Source organism: Zea mays, chromosome 7, assembly GCF_902167145.1.
Source record: "Zea mays cultivar B73 chromosome 7, Zm-B73-REFERENCE-NAM-5.0, whole genome shotgun sequence".
In the NCBI taxonomy this organism is placed as follows: domain Eukaryota; kingdom Viridiplantae; phylum Streptophyta; class Magnoliopsida; order Poales; family Poaceae; genus Zea; species Zea mays.
The window spans coordinates 129815513-129836784 of record NC_050102.1 but is presented as its reverse complement, the minus strand read 5'-3'; the positions used below and the strand labels follow the sequence as shown (position 1 = coordinate 129836784).

Below are 21272 nucleotides of genomic sequence, written 5' to 3'. Positions count from 1 at the left end.
CTAAGGGTTTGCCTCATCCAAAGTAGTTGCGCGCAACAATGGCCTGCAGCAATGTACTCGGCTTCGGCGGTAGAAAGAGCTACGGAATTTTGCTTCTTTGAAGCCCAAGACACCAAGGATCTTCCCAAGAACTGGCAAGTCCCCGATGTGCTCTTTCTATTGATTTTACACCCTGCCCAATCGGCATCCGAATAACCAATCAAATCAAAAGTGGATCCCCTAGGATACCAAAGCCCAAACTTAGGAGTATAAACTAAATATCTCAAGATTCGTTTTACGGCCGTAAGGTGAGCTTCCTTAGGGTCGGCTTGGAATCTTGCACACATGCATACGGAAAGCATAATATCCGGTCGAGATGCACATAAATAGAGTAAGGAACCTATCATCGACCGGTATACCTTTTGATCCACGGACTTACCTTCCGTGTTGAGGTCGAGATGCCCATTGGTTCCCATGGGTGTCTTGATGGGTTTGGCATCCTTCATCCCAAACTTGCTTAGAATGTCTTGAGTATACTTCGTTTGGCTAATGAAGGTGCCCTCTTGGAGTTGCTTTACTTGAAATCCTAAGAAATACTTCAACTCCCCCATCATGGACATCTCGAATTTTTGTGTCATGATCCTACTAAATTCTTCACATGTAGACTCGTTAGTAGACCCAAATATAATATCATCAACATAAATTTGGCATACAAACAAGTCATTTTCAAGAGTTTTAGTGAAGAGTGTAGGATCGGCCTTTCCGACTTTGAATCCATTAGTGATAAGGAAATCTCTAAGGCATTCATACCATGCTCTTGGGGCTTGATTGAGCCAATAAAGCGCCTTAGAGAGTTTGTACACATGGTTAGGGTACTCACTATCCTCAAATCCGGGAGGTTGCTCAACATAGACCTCTTCTTTGATTGGTCCATTGAGGAAGACACTCTTCACGTCCATTTGATATAGCTTGAAGCCATGGTAAGTAGCATAGGCCAATAATATACGAATTGACTCAAGCCTAGCTACGGGTGCATAGGTTTCACCAAAATCCAAACCTTCGACTTGGGAGTATCCTTTGGCCACAAGTCGAGCTTTGTTCCTTGTCACCACACCATGCTCATCTTGCTTGTTGCGGAAAACCCATTTGGTTCCTACAACATTTTGGTTAGGACGTGGAACTAGATGCCATACCTCATTTCTAGTGAAGTTGTTGAGCTCCTCTTGCATCGCCACCACCCAATCCGAATCCTGTAGTGCTTCCTCTACCCTGTGTGGCTCAATAGAGGAAACAAAGGAGTAATGCTCACAAAAATGTGCAACACGAGATCTAGTAGTTACCCCCTTATGAATGTCACCGAGGATGGTGTCGACGGGGTGATCTCGTTGAATTGCTTGGTGGACTCTTGGGTGTGGCGGCCTTTGTTCTTCATCCTCCTTGTCTTGATCATTTGCATCTCCCCCTTGATCGTTGTCGTCATCTTGAGGTGGCTCATCTCTTTGATCTTCTCCTTCATCAACTTGAGCTTCATCCTCATTTTGAGTTGGTGGAGATGCTTGCGTGGAGGAGGATGGTTGATCTTGTGCATTTGGAGGCTCTTCGGATTCCTTCGGACACACATCCCCAATGGACATGTTCCTTAGCGCGATGCATGGAGCCTCTTCAACACCTATCTCATCAAGATCAACTTGCTCTACTTGAGAGCCGTTAGTCTCATCAAACACAACGTCACAAGAAACTTCAACTTGCCCAGAGGACTTGTTAAAGACTCTATATGCCCTTGTGTTTGAATCATACCCTAGTAAAAAGCCTTCTACAGTCTTAGGAGCAAATTTAGATTTTCTACCTCTTTTAACAAGTATAAAGCATTTGCTACCAAAGACTCTAAAATATGAAATATTGGGCTTTTTACCGGTTAGGAGTTCATATGATGTCTTCTTGAGGATTCGGTGTAGATACAACCGGTTGATGGCGTAGCAGGCGGTGTTGACCGCCTCGGCCCAAAACCGATCCGAAGTCTTGTACTCATCAAGCATGGTTCTTGCCATGTCCAATAGAGTTCTATTCTTCCTCTCCACCACACCATTTTGTTGTGGCGTGTAGGGAGAGGAGAACTCATGCTTGATGCCCTCCTCCTCAAGGAAGCCTTCAATTTGTGAGTTCTTGAACTCCGTCCCGTTGTCGCTTCTAATTTTCTTGATTCTTAAGCCGAACTCGTTTTGAGCTCGTCTCAAGAATCCCTTTAAGGTCTCTTGGGTATGAGATTTTTCCTGCAAAAAGAACACCCAAGTGAAGCGAGAATAATCATCCACAATAACTAGACAGTACTTACTCCCGTCGATGCTTATGTAAGCAATCGGGCCGAATAGATCCATGTGTAGGAGCTCCAGTGGCCTGTCAGTCGTCATGATGTTTTTATGTGGATGGTGAGCACCAACTTGCTTCCCTGCTTGGCATGCGCTACAAATCCTGTCTTTCTCAAAATGAACATTTGTTAATCCTAAAATGTGTTCTCCCTTTAGAAGCTTGTGAAGATTCTTCATCCCAACATGTGCTAGTCGGCGGTGCCAGAGCCAGCCCATGTTAGTCTTAGCAATTAAGCAAGTGTCGAGTTCAGCTCTATCAAAATCTACCAAGTATAGCTGACCCTCTAACACTCCCTTAAATGATATTGAATCATCACTTCTTCTAAAGACAGTGACACCTACATCAGTGAATAGACAGTTGTAGCCCATTTGACATAATTGAGAAACGGAAAGCAAATTGTAATCTAAAGAATCTACAAGAAAAACATTGGAAATGGAATGGTCAGGTGATATAGCAATTTTACCCAAACCTTTGACCAAACCTTGATTTCCATCCCCGAATGTGATAGCTCGTTGGGGATCTTGGTTTTTCTCATAGGAGGAGAACATCTTCTTCTCCCCTGTCATGTGGTTTGTGCACCCGCTGTCGATAATCCAACTTGAGCCCCTGGATGCATAAACCTACAAAATAAGTTTAGTTCTTGACTTTAGGTACCCAAATGGTTTTGGGTCCTTTGGCATTAGACACAAGAACTTTGGGTACCCAAACACAAGTCTTTGACCCCTTGTGCTTGCCCCCAACATATTTGGCAACTACCTTGCCGGATTTGTTAGTCAAAACATAAGATGCATCAAAAGTTTTGAATGAAAAACTATATTCATTTGATGCATTAGGAATTTTCTTCTTAGGCAACTTAGCACGGGTTGGTTGCCTAGAGCTAGATGTCTCACCCTTATACATGAAAGCATGGTTAGGGCTAGAGTGAGACTTCCTAGAATGAATTTTCCTAATTTTGTCCTCGGGATAGCCGGCAGGGTACAAAATGTAACCCTCGTTATCCTGAGGCATGGGAGCCTTGCCCTTAACAAAATTAGATAATTTCTTAGGAGGAGCATTAAGTTTGACATTGCCTCCCTGTTGGAAGCCAATGTCATCCTTAATGCCGGGGCGTCTCCCTCTATAGAGCATGCTTCTAGCAAATTTAAATTTTTCGTTCTCTAAGTCATGCTCGGCAATTTTAGCATCAAATTTAGCTATATGATCATTTTGTTGTTTAATTAAAGCCATGTGATCATGTATAGCATCAATGTTAACATCTCTACATCTAGTACAAATAGTGGTATGTTCTACGATAGATGTAGAGGGTTTGCAAGAATTAAGTTCAACAATCTTAGCACGCAATATATCATTCTTATCTCTAAGATCGGAAATTGTAACACTGCAAACATCAAAATCTTTAGCCTTAGCAATTAATTTTTCATTTTCCTTTCTAAGGCTAACAAGAGATATGTTCAATTCTTCAATCTTATCAAGCAAATCATCATTATCATTTCTAAGATTGGGAATTGAAACATTACAAGCAATAGAATCAACCTTAGCTAACAAATTAGAATTCTCATTTCTAAGGTTGTCTATAGTCTCATGGCAAGTGCTTAGCTCACTAGATAATTTTTCACATTTTTCAACTTCTAGAGCATAAGCATTTTTAACTTTAACATGCTTTTTGTTTTCCTTGATTAGGAAGTCCTCTTGGGAGTCCAAGAGATCATCCTTCTCATGGATGGCACTTATTAATTCATTTAATTTCTCCTTTTGTTGCATGTTTAAGTTGGCAAAAAGAGTGCGCAAGTTATCTTCCTCATCACTAGCATTTTCATCACTAGAGGATTCATATCTAGTGGAGGATTTAGATTTAACCTTCTTCTTTTTGCCGTCCTTTGCCATGAGGCACTTGTGGCCGACGTTGGGGAAGAGAAGTCCCTTGGTGACGGCGATGTTGGCGGCGTCCTCGTCGTCGGAGGAGTCGCTAGAGCTTTCGTCGGAGTCCCACTCGTGACAAACATGGGCATCGCCGCCCTTCTTCTTGTAGTATCTCTTCTTCTCCTTTCTTCTCCCCTTCTTGTCGTCACCCTTGTCACTGTCACTAGAAATAGGACATTTAGCTATAAAGTGACCGGGTTACCACATTTGTAGCAAACCTTCTTGGAGCGGGGCTTGTAATCTTTCCCCCTCCTTTGTTTGAGGATTTGGCGGAAGCTCTTGATGACGAGCGCCATTTCCTCGTTGTCGAGCTTGGAGGCGTCGATGGGTGTTCTACTCGGTGTAGACTCCTCCTTCTTCTCCTCTGTCGCCTTGAATGTGACCGGTTGTGCTTCGGACATGGAGGGGCCGTCAAGCTCGTTGATCTTTCGTGAGCCCTTGATCATAAATTCAAAGCTCACAAAATTCCCGATTACTTCCTCGGGGGTCATTAGTGTATATCTTGGGTTGCCACGAATTAATTGTACTTGAGTGGGGTTAAGGAAAATAAGTGATCTTAGAATAACCTTAACCACCTCGTGGTCATCCCACTTTTTGCTCCCGAGGTTGCGCACTTGATTCACCAAGGTCTTGAGCCGGTTGTACATATCTTGTGGCTCCTCCCCTTGGCGAAGACGGAAGCGACCGAGCTCCCCCTCGATCGTTTCCCGCTTGGTGATCTTGGTGAGTTCATCACCCTCGTGCGCCGTTTTGAGCACGTCCCAAACTTCCTTGGCGCTTTTTAGTCCTTGCACCTTGTTGTACTCCTCCCTACTTAGAGAGGCGAGGAGTATGGTTGTGGCTTGGGAGTTGAAGTGCTCGATTTGGGCCACCTCGTCCTCATCATAATCCTCATCCCCTACGGATGGTACCTGTGCTCCAAACTCAACAACATTCCATATACTTTTGTGGAGTGAGGTTAGATGAAATTTCATTAAATCACTCCACCTAGCATAATCTTCACCGTCAAAGGTTGGCGGTTTACCTAATGGAACGGAAAGTAATGGAGTATGTCTAGAGGTACGAGGATAATGTAAGGGGATCTTACTAAACTTCTTGCGCTCATGGCGCTTAGAAGTTATGGAGGGCGCGTCGGAGCCGGAGGTAGAAGGTGATGAAGTGTCGGTCTCGTAGTAGACCACCTTCCTCATCTTCTTTATTTTGTCGCCACTCCGATGCGACTTGTGAGAAGAAGTCTTCTTCTCCTTCTTCTTCTCCCTCTTCTTCTCCTTGTTGTGGGACTCTCCCGATGAGGCCTTCCCGTGGCTTGTAGCGGGCTTGTCACCGGTCTCCATCTCCTTCTTGGCGAGTTCTCCCGACATCACTTCGAGCGATTAGGCTCTAATGAAGCATCGGGCTCCGATACCAATTGAAAGTCACCTAGAGGGGGGGTGAATAGGGCGAAACTGAAATTCACAAAGTTAATCACAACTACAAGCCGGGTTAGCGTTAGAAATATAATCGAGTCCGCGAGAGAGGGTGCAAAACAAATCGCAAGCGAATAAGAAGTGAGACACGTGGATTTGTTTTACCGAGGTTCGGTTTTCGTAAACCTACTCCCCGTTGAGGTGGTCACAAAGACCGGGTCTCTTTCAACCCTTTCCCTCTCTCAAACGGTCCCTTGGACCGAGTGAGCTTCTTCTTCTCAAACACTTGGAACAAAAAGTTCCCGCAAGGATCACCACACAATTGGTGTCTCTTGCCTCAATTACAAGTGAGTTTGATCTCAAGAAAGATTGAGAAAGGAAGGAAGCAATCCAAGCGCAAGAGCTCAAAAGAACACAAGCAAATCTCTCTCACTAATCACTAAGGCGTTGTGTGGAATTTGGAGAGGATTTGATCACTTGGGTGTGTCTAGAATTGAATGCTAAAGCTCTTGTAAGTAGTTGAAGTAGGAAAACTTGGATGACTTGAATGTGGGGTGGTTGGGGGTATTTATAGCCCCAACCACCAAACTAGCCGTTTGGTGGGGCTGTCTGTCGCATGGTGCACCGGACAGTCCGGTGCACACCAGACATGTCCGGTGCGCCAGCCACGTCACCAATGCCGTTGGGTTCCGACCGTTGGAGCTCTGTCTTCTGGGCCCGCCTGGATGTCCGGTGGCACACCGGACATGTACTGTAGAGTGTCCGGTGTGCCAGCGCGCGCGTGCCTGACTTCTGCACGCTTCTGGCGCGCATTAAATGCGCCTGCAGGTGACCGTTGGCGCGAAGTAGTCGTTGCTCTGCTGGCTCAACGGATAGTCTGGTGTACACCGGACAGTCCGGTGAATTATAGCGGAGCGAATTCCCGAGGCTGGCGAGTTCCAGAGCCGCTCTTCCTTGGGGCACCGAACACTGTCCGGTGTACACCGGACAGTCCGGTGAATTATAGCGGAGCGCCTCTGGATTTTCCCGAAGGTGACGAGTTTGACTTGGAGTCCTCTGGTGCACCGGACACTGTCCGGTGGTGCACTGGATAGTCCGGTGCGCCAGACCAGAGGTGCCTTCGGTTATCCCTTGCTCTCTTTGTTGAACCCAATTCTTGGTCTTTTTATTGGCTAAGTGTGAACCTTTGACACCTGTATAACTTATATACTAGCGCAAACTAGTTAGTCCAATTATTTGTGTTGGGCAATTCAACCACCAAAATCAATTAGGAACTAGGAGCCTAATTCCCTTTCAGTAGGCATTGGACAAGCATAAAGTCCCAATAAAATATATTACGTTCATTAAGGACATGTATGATAAGGTTGTGACTAGCGTCCAAACAATTGTTGGTGATACAAATGTTTTTCCGATTAACATAGGACTACATCAAGGTTCAGCTTTAAGCCCTTATCTATTTGCCTTAGTGATAGATGAGGTCACGAGGGATATATAAGAAGATATCCCTTGGTGTATGCTTTTCACTAACGATGTAGTTCTAGTAGATGAAAGCCGGGAAGGAGTAAATAGAAAGATAGAGTTATGGTGTCAGACCCTAGAGTCAAAAGGTTTTAGAATTAGGAGGAACAAAAACCGAGTATATGGTATGTGACTTTGGTACTATAATTAGTGAGGATGAAGATGTAAGCTCGGGATGCCAAGTAGTACCCCAGGACACCTTCGTTATTTGGGATCGACAGGGAGATGGTGAGAGCGTCTAAAGGGGATTGAATAGGTGATCCTGTAAAAATCAAGTCTAAACAACACAAACTTGGTTTATAATAAATGTTTAAACAGTACGCGCCTTAGGCGCGGCAGAGAATCCCCTAATTGGCTAGTTTCCGCTTTTGGGGGCACTGGACTGTCTGGTGCGCCTGTTGACCGTGGGCGTGGCACTGACGTGGCCACTAGCCGTTGGCCGCTGGCTCACCGGACTGTCCGGCGCCACACGTGGACGGTCCGATGAATTATAGCCGACGCAGACTAGAATTCCCGAGAGCGCCCAGTTGGCCGGACCGTGCACCAGACTGTCCAGTGCACACCCGACGGTCCGGTGGGTGGCATCGGACCGTCCGGTGTTGCGCAGTCCAGCACCTTTTCTATGTTTCTTCCTTTGTCTTCCTTTGATTCTTTTGGACTTCATTTAGCTGAGTCCCTGGCATTTAGACAAACATGATTAGCACACAAATCAATTGACTCAGTGCCCAGAGCATACCTTTTTGCTTGATACATCTAGATTTGCAGTAAGTCCTCTTCCAATCTTATTTTGCCTCAAACACTTTTGCTCAACATCATGTTAGTTTAAACATAATGTGTTGTGCATCTAATCACCAAAACACTGTAGAAATGGCCCACTGATACATTTCCCTTTTAGATGGTGATATCGATGAAGATGTTAGCAATAGGATCAAAGCGGGGTGGATGAAACGGTGTCAAGCATCCAAAGTCCTATGAGACAAGAGAGTGCCACAGAAGCTGAAAGACAAGTTCTACAGGACGATGATTAGGTCTGCTATATTATATGGGACTGAGTGTTGACCTATTAAGAGACAATATATTCAACAACTAAGTGTCGCAGAGATGTGTATGTTGCGTTGGATATATGGACAAACAAGATTGTTCCGAGTGAGAATCGATGACATACACGATTGGCTAGGAGTAGCACCAATTGAAGAGAAGTTTATTCAATGCCGGTTGAGATGGTTTGGGCATATTCACCGAAGACCCTAGAGACATTGGTGCACAGAGGCATCATAAGACGGGACAATAATGTGAAGAGAGGTAGTAGGCGACCAAACTTGACATGAGAGGAGGCTATCAAGGGACTTGAAAGAATGGAACATCATAAAGGAGTTGTTTTTGATAAAAGTGATTAAAAGAAATTATCCATGTGCCTTAACCGTGATTAGGCCTTTTCCATTTTAGTTCTCTCAAAAGCTTTTATTTTTCCCATTTCTCTCTCATTTTCTTTTTAATGACTTCTTGACTCTATCCTACACCCAACTTGATTGAAACTAAAAGGCTATATTATCGTTATTGTATAAATATTAATAGTTTTTGTGTATGTACTTGTCAAACATAGAATATGTTCACTCCTCGTAACGCGAGATATGCATTTAACCTATTTTGGTTAGGACCAAAGGAATAGATCTTGACATTTAACGCGAGATATGCATTTAACCAGTTGGGTCAACAAACTGATGATAGACTCGTATCGAACTATCAGATCACATCGAAAAGAGCTTTAAAAAGTCGTAACAATTCAAAACGCCCGTAGTTTTTAAGCCATGAACACTGAGGGCTCATTTCTGCAGGAACACACTAAGAATTGTTCATGTTGATCAAAACTTATACAAATTAGAGAGGTAATCCGGCTAGAACAGTTCCGGTACTCCATTCCATAACAACCGAACGGGCCCTAACGGGCCGTTCGTTTCGGTGGGGTTGAGGCCCGGAAATATTGTAGCCGATCAATATTAATAGAAATAAAACTAACATTCCAGACGGGCTAACTCGGCGTGGTCCTATTCAGCGGAGCGCACTTGGGCAATAGTAATGACAGCAATCAGCGAACCCACATAATTGTGGACAGCATCAAACAAGAAAGACAACGGCTGGAGTCATAAAACGACAAACTTCACTTCATTGTTCGATTTGGACTTATCCTGAACCCGGATCGTAGTTGCTCAAGTGTCAGATTTTCCTGTAACTTTTATTATCATGTCGCCATAGAAGATGCTAAGTTTGGAAGCATTTGCGTCAGCAAATTTTACAAAGTAGGAGTATGGACTAGAAATTGAAGTCAACACTGATGTTAAGCTGCTGAATAATAAGAGCGATTCATGAAAGACAATGAGCATGACTCTCATTCACATCATGATCCTCAGAAATATGAAAGCAAATAAAGGGATTGAGGATTTGAGGTACAAAAGCTAAGCTAAGAGAAAACAATCCTTATTTTTCACAATTAGTTTAAACTCGTAAACGTCACATACTGTATTTAAAAACGGAGGGGATACAAAAAAAAACAGCAGATTCAGGCAGAACAAGCCAACAAGGAACACATTCACTCCTAATTGAGTGCCATGTATGCCAACATAAGACTGAAGTACGGGGAGGCCATTTATAGAGGAGCATAGGCAGATCGATAAGTGTACAAATAACATCTAAAATATCAAGATGCATATATGCATAGCACTAGTGGGAGACCACAAAGAGATCACCATCAGGATGGGTTTTTTTGGTAAAGGATATAAATGCTTCTTCGCAGAGAGATTATTGTGTCTTAGAATAAACCTTTTATTCTTCAATAGCAACACACAATTCCTCCTTGGTTTTGACCATCAACTACATGCCATTTAAAATTAACCCTCCTAGCACAGCAAACAACCTAAATCTAGTAGGTTAGGAACCATGATATTCACCAATCATGGTATTCCAATTTGTAGATACAGTAGCAAAAAAAAAAACTGCAAAAGGAGTAAGATAGAACAAAACCTTCATCAGATGCATCAAACCGAACTTAAGTAACCAAACTTAAGTGAGCATAGAAACTGTATACCATATAATGCAAAAGTTAGCACCCAAGAGACACAAGTGCAACTTGTCTATGCAAGTCAAGTAATTCAGTCACAGAAACTCTATCTAGAAACAAAAGAAGACACTGATTGCTCCTTTAAACATTGCACAACTCACCCACCAGAAGATCATTACTCAGTCAACCTTCCAGCGCATCAAGCACCATCTTCACTGTCTCCTTCATCAATTCCATACGTCGCAGCTGGTGTCTGATCTCTGTCAGCCTGAATTTTCGTAGCTTCTCCTCCATCCCACGCGCTCTGGCGCCTTCGATCAGCTCAAAGGCTTTCTTGAATGCTACCCCATTCGGGTGCTCCTTTGACAGATCCTCTACAGTCTCCCAAAGGTATGGATAAGCATCCTTTCCCTTCTCAACATCAAACTTCCCTCTGCCAGCCCCGAACCCAGATCCGTGTCCATTTGCCATAGTGATTGGCATCAGCCTCCTGTTCTTGCGGGCACGTTCATCCCACCCACTCTCCACATCCTCGTCACTCTCTCCAATTTCATGCTCCTCTTGGCTGTCACCACCAATCTCATACCCATCACCACCCGTACTTGTTCCCCATACCTTCTTGCCAATCTCATAAACACTCTGTTCATGCTGGGTGGGCAAGTCTGGATCCCGCCCGTTCTTGCCACGGGACGCAAGCTGGTTGTACTTCTGCTTGAGACGCCGTACCTTGTCACTGAGCTGCGTGGGGGTTACGTTAACACTGAGCTCGCTCTGGATGTGGCCTTGGAACATAGAAATGTCATACATGGCGCCGGGGAGGACCCCACGCTTGGCGCGGTACGTGACCAAGCCCCGCAGGATGACGATCTCGTCACGGAGGCTCCAGAGCCGCGTCGGCCTCTTGAGCTGCTCAACGGATGACGGGACGGCGGCGCTGCGGGGGCGCTTCGAGCGCAGCTCGGAGAAAGAGTGTACCATGGAGCGGCGCGGCGGATCCATGGGGCGCGAGCTGAGGGGCTTGATGGCGGCAGCCTCGGCGCGGGATAGGCGCGGGAGCGCGAGCGGAGAGGCGTTGCCGTCGTCGGCGGAGTCGGCGCCGTCTCGGGCGGCAGGGTCAGCGTCGGCATCTGAGGCCGCGCCGTCGGAGTACGAGGCTGCGTCCGGGGAGCGGGAGCGGGAGCGCGGCCTGGGGCTCCTGGGCTTGCGCGATGGGGACGCCGCTACCGCCGCCTTCCGGTGCGCGGGGCGGTGGTCCGCGTCAGAGTCGTACGCGGCCTCGGAGTCGGATCCGGCCGCGGTGGAGTCCTCGGCGGGGCCAGCGGCAGCGGACTTAGGGTTAGGGTTGGTCGGCGGCGTCTTGGACGGGGATGGGGAGGACGGCTGGTGGCCCACGTCCGCCTCCGCGTCGGATGCCTCGGACGCCGACCCCGAGGCCGCCGCCGCTGCGGCGGCCGGGCGCTTCGGTGCCATGCGGGCGGCGGGACAGCAAGCGCGCCTACGGCCTCGGCGGCGTGTGGTTCGGCGACTGCGGCTGAGAAACTCCTCTTCCCCTCGTCGCGCTGCGCTGGTGTGAATTGCGATGCTCCCTCTGCTGGGCCGAGCGAGTCGGGTGTTGGTTGGGTCCTACCTGTACTGTCCGGTATTTTAGGGCGGGCGGAGCGACGCCGCGTTGGGTTCGGTGAGGTACGAGCCGCAGCAGGCCCGCAGCCGAGTTCTTCGGTACCAGTACGGGCGGCTGTGCGCAGCGCAGTCTGGTGCTGTTGCCGCCTGGCCCACTGGGCGTTTGGTTGGATTTCAGTTGGATCATCATCTCAAAAGGAAAACCTGTCATTTTGCCCGGCGTACGAGTATGCCTTTGAGTGGATTTCAGTTGTTGGTTCATGAACGTGATGCCAATCATGACGTCAGGCATGACAATTTGGTGTCCATCTTCTACCCATTTCCTCCGTCCCAGCTCCCTAGGATTGAATGATTGATCGATAGAGAGATTTTTTAATGGATATTTGTGTTTCTGATGAAGTGGTAGTTTGGCTTTGCATGCAGATGCATGTATTCTCATAGCCATAGGAACAGATATGGCAATAAGTACCCGAAATTCGAATAACCGACGGGTTTTATCCGATATAAAGGTGGGTACATCATAATTTCTCTACCTCGGGTATGTTAATGGGTAAAACCTCTACCTATTGGGTAGACGGGTGCGGGTAAGGGTTGGTACTACCTATATCCGTCTACCCATGGTACTACCTATATCACTATAACCATCTAATAGAGCCCATCTTATCTAAAATAAAAACGTTCTCTGGCTATTATTTGTCTAGATACCAAGTTATGTAATAATATGATTTGTTATATGTGAAGTTGAAGTTGTGTTTGTATGTGTTGAGCACCGAATTGAGCCTGCGGACGGTCCGGCCCTGAGGCCGGATGGTCCGCGGTCCGGACAGTCCGCGCCTGGGGGCCGGACGGTCCGCGCGTGCGCAGAGCAGATTAGGGTTCCGAGTTTTGTGTTACGGTTGTTAGCTAAAATCACGGGATAAGCTCGGAAATTAGTTTGTAAAGGGTCCAGCCCCCCTCCTCTATAAATAGAGAGGTATACGGCCGATTTGGAATCAACAATCGAATCAATACAACATCTATTTCGCATTTTATCCTAGGAGTAGTTCTAGTCTAGTTTAGGTTTAGCCACTCGATCCCCAAATTCTCCGCCTCTCCTCGACTCTACGTCGATTAGAGGAGTCTAGGTCGGCCTGCCCGAGCCTAGACAACCCCTAGGATCTCTCCTCCCCGACGGGGTCCCTCCCGGGAGCGAGATCCAGGCGCCGCCGGCGATCTTCCGCCGCCCCTGCGTACGCGCGGACCGTCCGGCCCTAGGGCGCGGACCGTCTGGTCGTCAGGCAGGGAACCCGAGCTCCTGCACCAGGTCGCGGACCGTCCGGCCCCGTGCCGCGGACCGTCCGCGCTTGACCAGAGAGCACCGCCGCCTCACGCCAGGTCGCGGACCGTCCGGCCCCAGGCCGCGGACCGTCCGCGCCTGACCAGAGAGCACCGCCGCCGGTTCTTCTTGAGTATTTGGCGCTCCGAAAAGGCGTCAACATACTTTTTGGCGACTCCGCTGGGGAAAACACATATAGACCTATCAAATCGGCCCTCAATGGCGGGTTCAAAGGATAGCTCTGAGGTTTCCACCAGCAATATCATCACACCGACATGGGAAGCCTTGCCGGCTGAAGAACAGCTCCTATTCGAGGAGCGCAAGGAGCAGCTGATCCAAGAAGCAAAGGCGAAGTTCCTGGCTGACTTCAAAGTGGACAGGAACAACAAAGTCGTTCGGCAACGGGCGACAGATCTGGCTTCGCTCCGACCTACTACGATTACCCCAAATGTAAGTAGCACCAACAAACTCCAATCTCTTAAAGCTTACATAGACGAACAGCGAGAACAGATGCAAAATATCATAGGGGTTATGCAAAACGATTGTAGGAGACTAGTACGTGCATTTGATAAATCTAGTGTAGCAAATTTTCCTTCACACGAGGTTGAATTAGGAGATAATATACGTAATACATCGGTTAGAGGTTGTCACGACCAGTCACAACCCCCTTATGGGATGCCGATGGACACGTACCCTGAGCAAACGCAAATCGGCAGTAAACCAGCCGATCTACACGTGTCCGGACCATCCGCCCGCGAGCGCGGACCGTCCGGGTCAGCCGCAGCCGGGCCCATTTTTAATGAGTTACCTAGACACGCACCCGAGCCACCACATAGGGCACCGAATTTAAACTACCCAGTCGGACGGTCCGCATACAACGACGGACGGTCCGCACATAATTACGGACGGTCTGGGCCAATGTCCGGACAGTCCGCATATGACCTTTTTGAGGAAGATTGTTACTTGAATCCTCACCCATCCCAGCAACACTTCCCATCACAATATGCAATGCACCAGCCCATTAATTCAAGACCTAGAGCCCAGGAAAGCTTTCCGGCCCCACCTAAAAGGCCGGAAAGAAACGATCAAACATATGAGCCATATAGGGCAAATGGAAATGCACCACGTAGCTCAAACCAATGGGGAGAACGACAACATACTAACATGCAACCAACCCCACCTATGTTTGACCAGAGAGCCGGTAGTCTTGCACCGGCTGCCATTGATATAGTGAGGGAAGAAATAGCCGGGGCGTTCCAAGATAAGCTCGGAGTAAGCATGATCCCTGGGGGGCAATCATATCGGAAGCCTTATGACATCCGATTTGATCACCACCCATACCCACAGGGAACCAGGATACCCGAGTTTGCAAAGTTTTCGGGTGACCAAGGAAAGAGCACGCGTGAGCACATAGGCCAGTTCCTAGCACAATTAGGAGAATTGGCCGACACCGAAGCATTCCGTGTGCGTTTATTTTCATTATCCTTAACGGGGACTGCATTCACATGGTATGCCACGCTCCCTCCTAATTCCATTTTGTCATGGGGAGACTTAGAGCAAAAATTTCATGAACATTTCTTCTCTAGTGATTATGAGCTAGATTTAGTAGACTTAGTGACCCTACGACAAGAAAAGGATGAATCAGTTAGTGATTATATCCGGAGATTCCAGGATACGAGAAACCGATGCTTTCAAATTCATTTAACAGAAAAACAACTGGCGGGAATAGCCTTTGATGGATTGCGCTATTATTTAAAAGAGAGATTAGAAGGCATCCAGTTCTTTACTCTAGCACAATTACATCAGAGAGCTTCGGTTTGTGAAAGCCGAAGCAAAGATCTAGTCAGAACAGTTCATCATAATGTCCCTATAGTAGAACACAATCAAAGTAGTTCGGACGATGAACCAAAGAAAGTTTACACTGCCGAAATAGTTTGGCCCGAGCAGGCCAAATCTTCGGCTTGCTCCTCCTTGCAGTCAGTTCAAAAGGAACGACAGGAGGAGGTTAAGTTTACATTTAATGTCGGCAAATGTGATAAGATATTCGATGAATTACTAAAAAATGGTAACATTAAAATTGATTATATCGTTCCACCTGCCGACAAACTAAAGCGTCGCGCATACTGCAAGTGGCACAACCCATTTTCCCATGCCACTAATGATTGTAATGTGTTCCGACGACAAATTCAATCGGCCATTAATGAGGGACGATTGAAATTTCAGGAGGACACGGAGCCCTTCCCAATGAATGTGATCGACTTTAATGGCAAAAAGGTCCTAATTCGGCCCAACACAGCCGATAAGGGCAAAGACAAAGAAGTCATCATCGGCAACGCACGGGAGGCCGATGGAAACAACAAAATTTCTTGCAGGAAAGTGATGGCCGAGAAGACTCCTGATGGAGGGGAGACACTGAAGGTAACCATCACAAACTCCAGCGCTGGGGGTGAGAGCACCTAGAGGGGGGGTGAATAGGTGATCCTGTACCTGCTTAAACTTATAGCCACAAAACTTTGATTAAGCGTTAGCACAGTAATTGCCAAGTGGCTAGAGAGAGTCAAAACACAATAACCACAAGAAAGCAATCACAGAGTTGACACGGTGGTTATTCCGTGGTTCGGCCAAGTACAAAACTTGCCTACTCCACGTTGTGGCGTCCCAACGGACGAGAGTTGCACTCAACTCCTCTCAAGTGATCCAATGATCAACTTGAATACCACGGTGTTTTTCTTTCCTTTGATCTTTTCCCGTTTGCGAGGAATCTCCACAACTTGGAGTCTCTCGCCCTTACAATTGAGTTCACAAAGAGGCACGGAGTAAGGTAGGAATGAGCAACGCACACAAGACTCGAAAATCAGAGCAACAACACGCACACAAGTCGCAACAAGAGCTCGCAATGCAACACAAAGAGTTCACAACTCCACAAGAGCTCTATATGCTATCACAATGAAACGAATGCGTGAGATTGATGTCTTGGTGCTTAGAAGAGTTGTAGGAATGCTTGGTGTTCTCCTCCATGCGCCTAGGGGTCCCTTTTATAGCCCCAAGGCAGCTAGGAGCCGTTGAGAACAAATCTGGAAGGCCATCCTTGCCTTCTGTCGTCGGGTGCACCGGACAGTCCGGTGCACACCGGACACTGTCCGGTGTCAGATTTGTTTCCATAAACAGCGCAGCCGACCGTTGCTGACTGTTGCAGATCTGGGAACCGTTGGCGCACCGGACAGTCCGGTGCACACCGGACAGTCCGGTGCCCCCCTTCGGACCGTTGGCTCGGCCACGTGTCTCGCGCGGATTGCGCGGCCGACCGTTGGCTCACCGGACAGTCCGGTGCACACCGGTCAGTCCGGTGAATTATAGCCGTACGCCGTCGACAAATTCCCGAGAGCGGGCAGTTCGCGCCGAGTGAGTCTGGCGCACCGGACACTGTCCGGTGCACACCGGACAGTCCGGTGCTCTAGACCGAGCTAGGTCTTGGCTGTACACAGCCAAGCTATTTGCACCGCTTCTCTTTTTTTCTTCTTTCTGTTTCCCACACTTAGACAAGTATATTAGTACACAAAACCAATGTACTAAGACTTAGAAACATACCTTTTATCTTGATTTGCACTTTGTTCCTCCAGAAGCATAAATACACATTTAAGCCCTTGTATTGGCACACAATCACCAAAATACTTAGAAATGGCCCAAGGGCACATTTCCCTTTCAATCTCCCCCTTTTTGGTGATTTATGCCAACACAACATAAAGCAACAAGAACAAGTGCAATATCACTTCAAATAAAATGAATTTTATTTTGAATCGAATTTGGCATATATGGATCATCCTTTGCCACCACTTGGTTTGTTTTTGTAAATCAAACTCAAATCTCTATCTCTAAGTCAAACACACATGTTGAAGCATAAGAGAGTCATTCCAAAAGAGATTGATCAAAGATTTCAAAAACTCCCCCTTTTTCCCATAATCTCTACTTCTCCCCACAAGAAGCCAAAAAGAGACAAATAGAGAGTTTTGACAAAACAAAAACTCTATAACTCTATTTCACTATTTTCAAAAATTCTCAAGTGGTAGCTGATCCATTTATTGCTTTGGCCTTTATTTTCTCCCCCTTTGGCATCAAGCACCAAAACGGGATCAATCTTGGCCCTTTAATCCCATTGCCTCACAAAAATCTTCAATTAAGATCAAATGGCAATAAGAGTTCATGAGATGAACTTGGAATTAGTTACCCTCTCATCGGAGTGCAGTGGAAGTCTTTCATGGTCCAAGTCCATCTTTTCTCTTTCAATTCTCCTTCGAGACTAAGTCAAACAAACTCAAGCATATGATTAGTCTCAAAGGGTCAAGTTGTAACACATCTCCCCCTAAAACTGTGCATCACTTTGCAACGGACTTGTGAGGTCCAGGGAGTGTTTGTACAACTTGAGCACCACAGTAAGCAACAAAATGCAGAAGGAACATGATCAAGGCATAAACACGTGTATGCTATAATTCAATCCAAGTTCCGCGAATCTAAGACATTTAGCTCACTACGCAACCTGCAGAAGGTCTTCTCATCTAGAGGCTTGGTAAAGATATCGGCTAGCTGGTTCTCGGTGCTAACATGAAACACCTCGATATCCCCCTTTTGCTGGTGGTCTCTCAAAAAGTGATGCCGGATGTCTATGTGCTTTGTGCGGCTGTGTTCAACAGGATTTTCCGCCATGCGGATAGCACTCTCATTATCACATAGGAGTGGGACTTTGCTCAGAGTGTAGCCAAAGTCCCTGAGGGTTTGCCTCATCCAAAGTAGTTGCGCGCAACACTGTCCTGCGGCAATGTACTCGGCCTCAGCGGTGGATAGGGCAACGGAGGTTTGTTTCTTAGATTTCCATGACACCAAGGACCTTCCTAAGAATTGGCACGTCCCCGATGTACTCTTCCTATCGACCTTACATCCAGCATAATCGGAGTCTGAGTATCCAATCAAGTCAAAGGTAGACCCCTTTGGATACCAGAGCCCGAGGCAAGGCGTAGCAACTAAATATCTAAGAATTCGCTTCACCGCCACTAAGTGACACTCCTTAGGATCGGATTGAAATCTAGCACACATGCATACGCTAAGCATAATATCCGGTCTACTAGCACATAAGTAAAGTAATGACCCTATCATTGACCGGTATGCTTTTTGATCAACGGACTTACCTCCTTTGTTGAGGTCGGTGTGTCCGTCGGTTCCCATCGGTGTCTTTGCAGGCTTGGCGTCCTTCATCCCAAACCGCTTTAGCAGGTCCTGCGTGTACTTCGTTTGGGAGATGAAGGTGCCGTCCTTGAGTTGCTTCACTTGGAACCCAAGGAAGTAGTTCAACTCGCCCATCATCGACATCTCGAATTTCTGCATCATCACCCTGCTAAACTCTTCACAAGACTTTTTATTAGTAGAACCAAATATTATGTCATCGACATAAATTTGGCACACAAATAAATCACCATCACAAGTCTTTGTAAAAAGAGTTGGATCGGCTTTCCCAACCTTGAAAGCATTAGCAATTAAGAAATCTCTAAGGCATTCATACCATGCTCTTGGGGCTTGCTTAAGTCCATAGAGCGCCTTAGAGAGCTTACACACGTGGTCGGGGTACCGTTCATCCTCGAAGCCAGGGGGTTGCTCCACGTACACCTCCTCCTTTATTGGCCCGTTGAGGAATGCGCTCTTCACATCCATTTGGAACAACCTGAAAGAATGGTGAGCGGCATATGCTAGCAAGATACGAATTGACTCTAGCCTAGCCACAGGAGCAAAAGTCTCCTCAAAGTCCAAACCTGCGACTTGGGCATAACCTTTTGCCACAAGTCGAGCCTTGTTCCTTGTCACCACCCCGTGCTCGTCCTGTTTGTTGCGGAACACCCACTTGGTTCCCACAACATTTTGCTTGGGACGAGGCACCAGTGTCCAAACTTCATTGCGCTTGAAGTTGTTTAACTCCTCTTGCATGGCCAACACCCAGTCCGGATCTAGCAAGGCCTCTTCTACCCTGAAAGGCTCAATAGAAGAGACAAAGGAGTAATGTTCACAAAAATTAACTAATCGAGATCGAGTAGTTACTCCCTTGCTAATGTCACCCAGAATTTGGTCGACGGGATGATCCCTTTGAATCATCGCTCGAACTTGGGTTGGAGGTGCCGGTTGCGCTTCTTCCTCCATCACATGATCATCTTGTGCTCCCCCTTGATCACACGCCTCCTGTTGATGAACTTGTTCATCGTCTTGTGTTGGGGAATGCACCATAGTTGAGGAAGAGGGTTGATCTTGCTCATCTTGTTCCTGTGGTCGCACGTCACCAATCGCCATGGTTCGTATGGCGGCCGTCGGAACATCTTCTTCATCTACTTCATCAAGATCAACAACTTGCTCTCTTGGAGAGCCATTAGTCTCATCAAATACAACGTCGCTAGAGACTTCAACCAAACCCGATGATTTGTTGAAGACTCTATACGCCTTTGTATTTGAGTCATAACCTAACAAAAAACCTTCTACAGCTTTGGGAGCAAATTTAGAATTTCTACCCTTCTTCACTAGAATGTAGCACTTGCTCCCAAATACACGAAAGTAAGATACATTGGGTTTGTTACCGGTTAGTAGTTCATACGACGTCTTCTTGAGGAGTCGGTGAAGGTAGACCCTGTTGATGGCGTGGCAAGCCGTGTTCACGACTTCCGACCAAAACCGCTCGGGGGTCTTAAATTCTCCAAGCATCGTCCTCGCCATGTCGATTAGCGTCCTGTTCTTCCTCTCAACCACACCATTTTGCTGTGGTGTGTAGGGAGCGGAGAACTCGTGCTTGATCCCTTCCTCTTCAAGGAACTCCTCCACTTGAAGGTTCTTGAATTCGGACCCGTTGTCGCTCCTTATCTTCTTCACCTTGAGCTCAAACTCATTTTGAGCTCTCCTGAGGAAGCGCTTGAGGGTCCCTTGGGTTTCAGACTTATCCTGCAAAAAGAACACCCAAGTGAAGCGGGAAAAGTCATCAACAATTACTAGACCATACTTACTTCCTCCTATACTCAGATAGGCGACGGGTCCGAAGAGGTCCATATGCAGCAGCTCCAGGGGTCTTGAAGTGGTCATCACATTCTTGCTATGATGTGCTCCTCCCACTTGTTTACCTGCCTGACAAGCTGCACAAGGTCTATCTTTTTCGAATTTTACATTAGTTAGTCCTATCACGTGTTCTCCCTTTAGAAGTTTGTGAAGGTTCTTCATCCCCACATGTGCCAAGCGGCGATGCCACAGCCAGCCCATGCAAGTCTTAGCTATTAAGCATGCATCTAGACCGGCCTCTTCTTTTGCAAAATCAACTAAGTAAAGTTTGCCGTCTAATACACCCTTAAAAGCTAGTGAACCATCACTTCTTCTAAAGACAGACACATCTATGTTTGTGAATAAACAGTTATACCCCATATTGCATAATTGACTAACAGATAGTAAATTATAACCAAGAGACTCTACTAAAAACACATTAGAGATAGAGTGCTCATTAGAAATTGCAATTTTACCTAACCCTTTTACCTTGCCTTGATTCCCATCACCGAATATAATTGAATCTTGGGAATCCTTACTCTTGACGTAGGAGGTGAACATCTTCTTCTCCCCCGTCATATGGTTTGTGCATCCGCTGTCTATAATCCAGCTTGAACCCCCGGATGCATAAACCTGCAAGGCAAATTTAGGCTTGGGTTTTAGGTACCCAACTCATGTTGGGTCCTACAAGGTTAGCACAAATCTTCTTAGGGACCCAAATGCAAGTTTTATCACCCTTGCATTTAGCCCCTAACTTCCTAGCAATTACTTTTCTATCCTTTCTACAAATTGCAAAGGAAGCATTCAAAGCATGATATACTGTAGAAAATTCATTTACTACTTTCCTAGGAGCATGACTAACATTCTTTCTAGGCACATGATGAATAGCATTTCTCCTAGACATATTTCTACCATGCATATAAGAAGAGCTAGAAGCAATCATATGATGAGAATCAAAAGCATTATAACCCCTATAAGCACTTCTAGATTGTCTTCTATCATGATATAAAAAAGCATGGTTCTTTTTAGTGCTAGT

The 21272-nt window shown here is 46.5% G+C and overlaps 1 protein-coding gene across 1 annotated transcript; it reads right to left on the bottom strand.

Moving 5' to 3' along the window:
• Positions 1–10218: 10218 nt before the first annotated feature.
• LOC100272929 (GLABROUS1 enhancer-binding protein-like) lies at positions 10219–11847 on the bottom strand. The gene has a single exon (NM_001147381.2). The coding sequence runs from the start codon at positions 11713–11715 to the stop codon at positions 10429–10431; it is 1287 nt and encodes a 428-aa protein (NP_001140853.1). The 5' UTR covers positions 11716–11847; the 3' UTR covers positions 10219–10428.
• Between the last annotated feature and the right edge of the window lie 9425 nt (positions 11848–21272).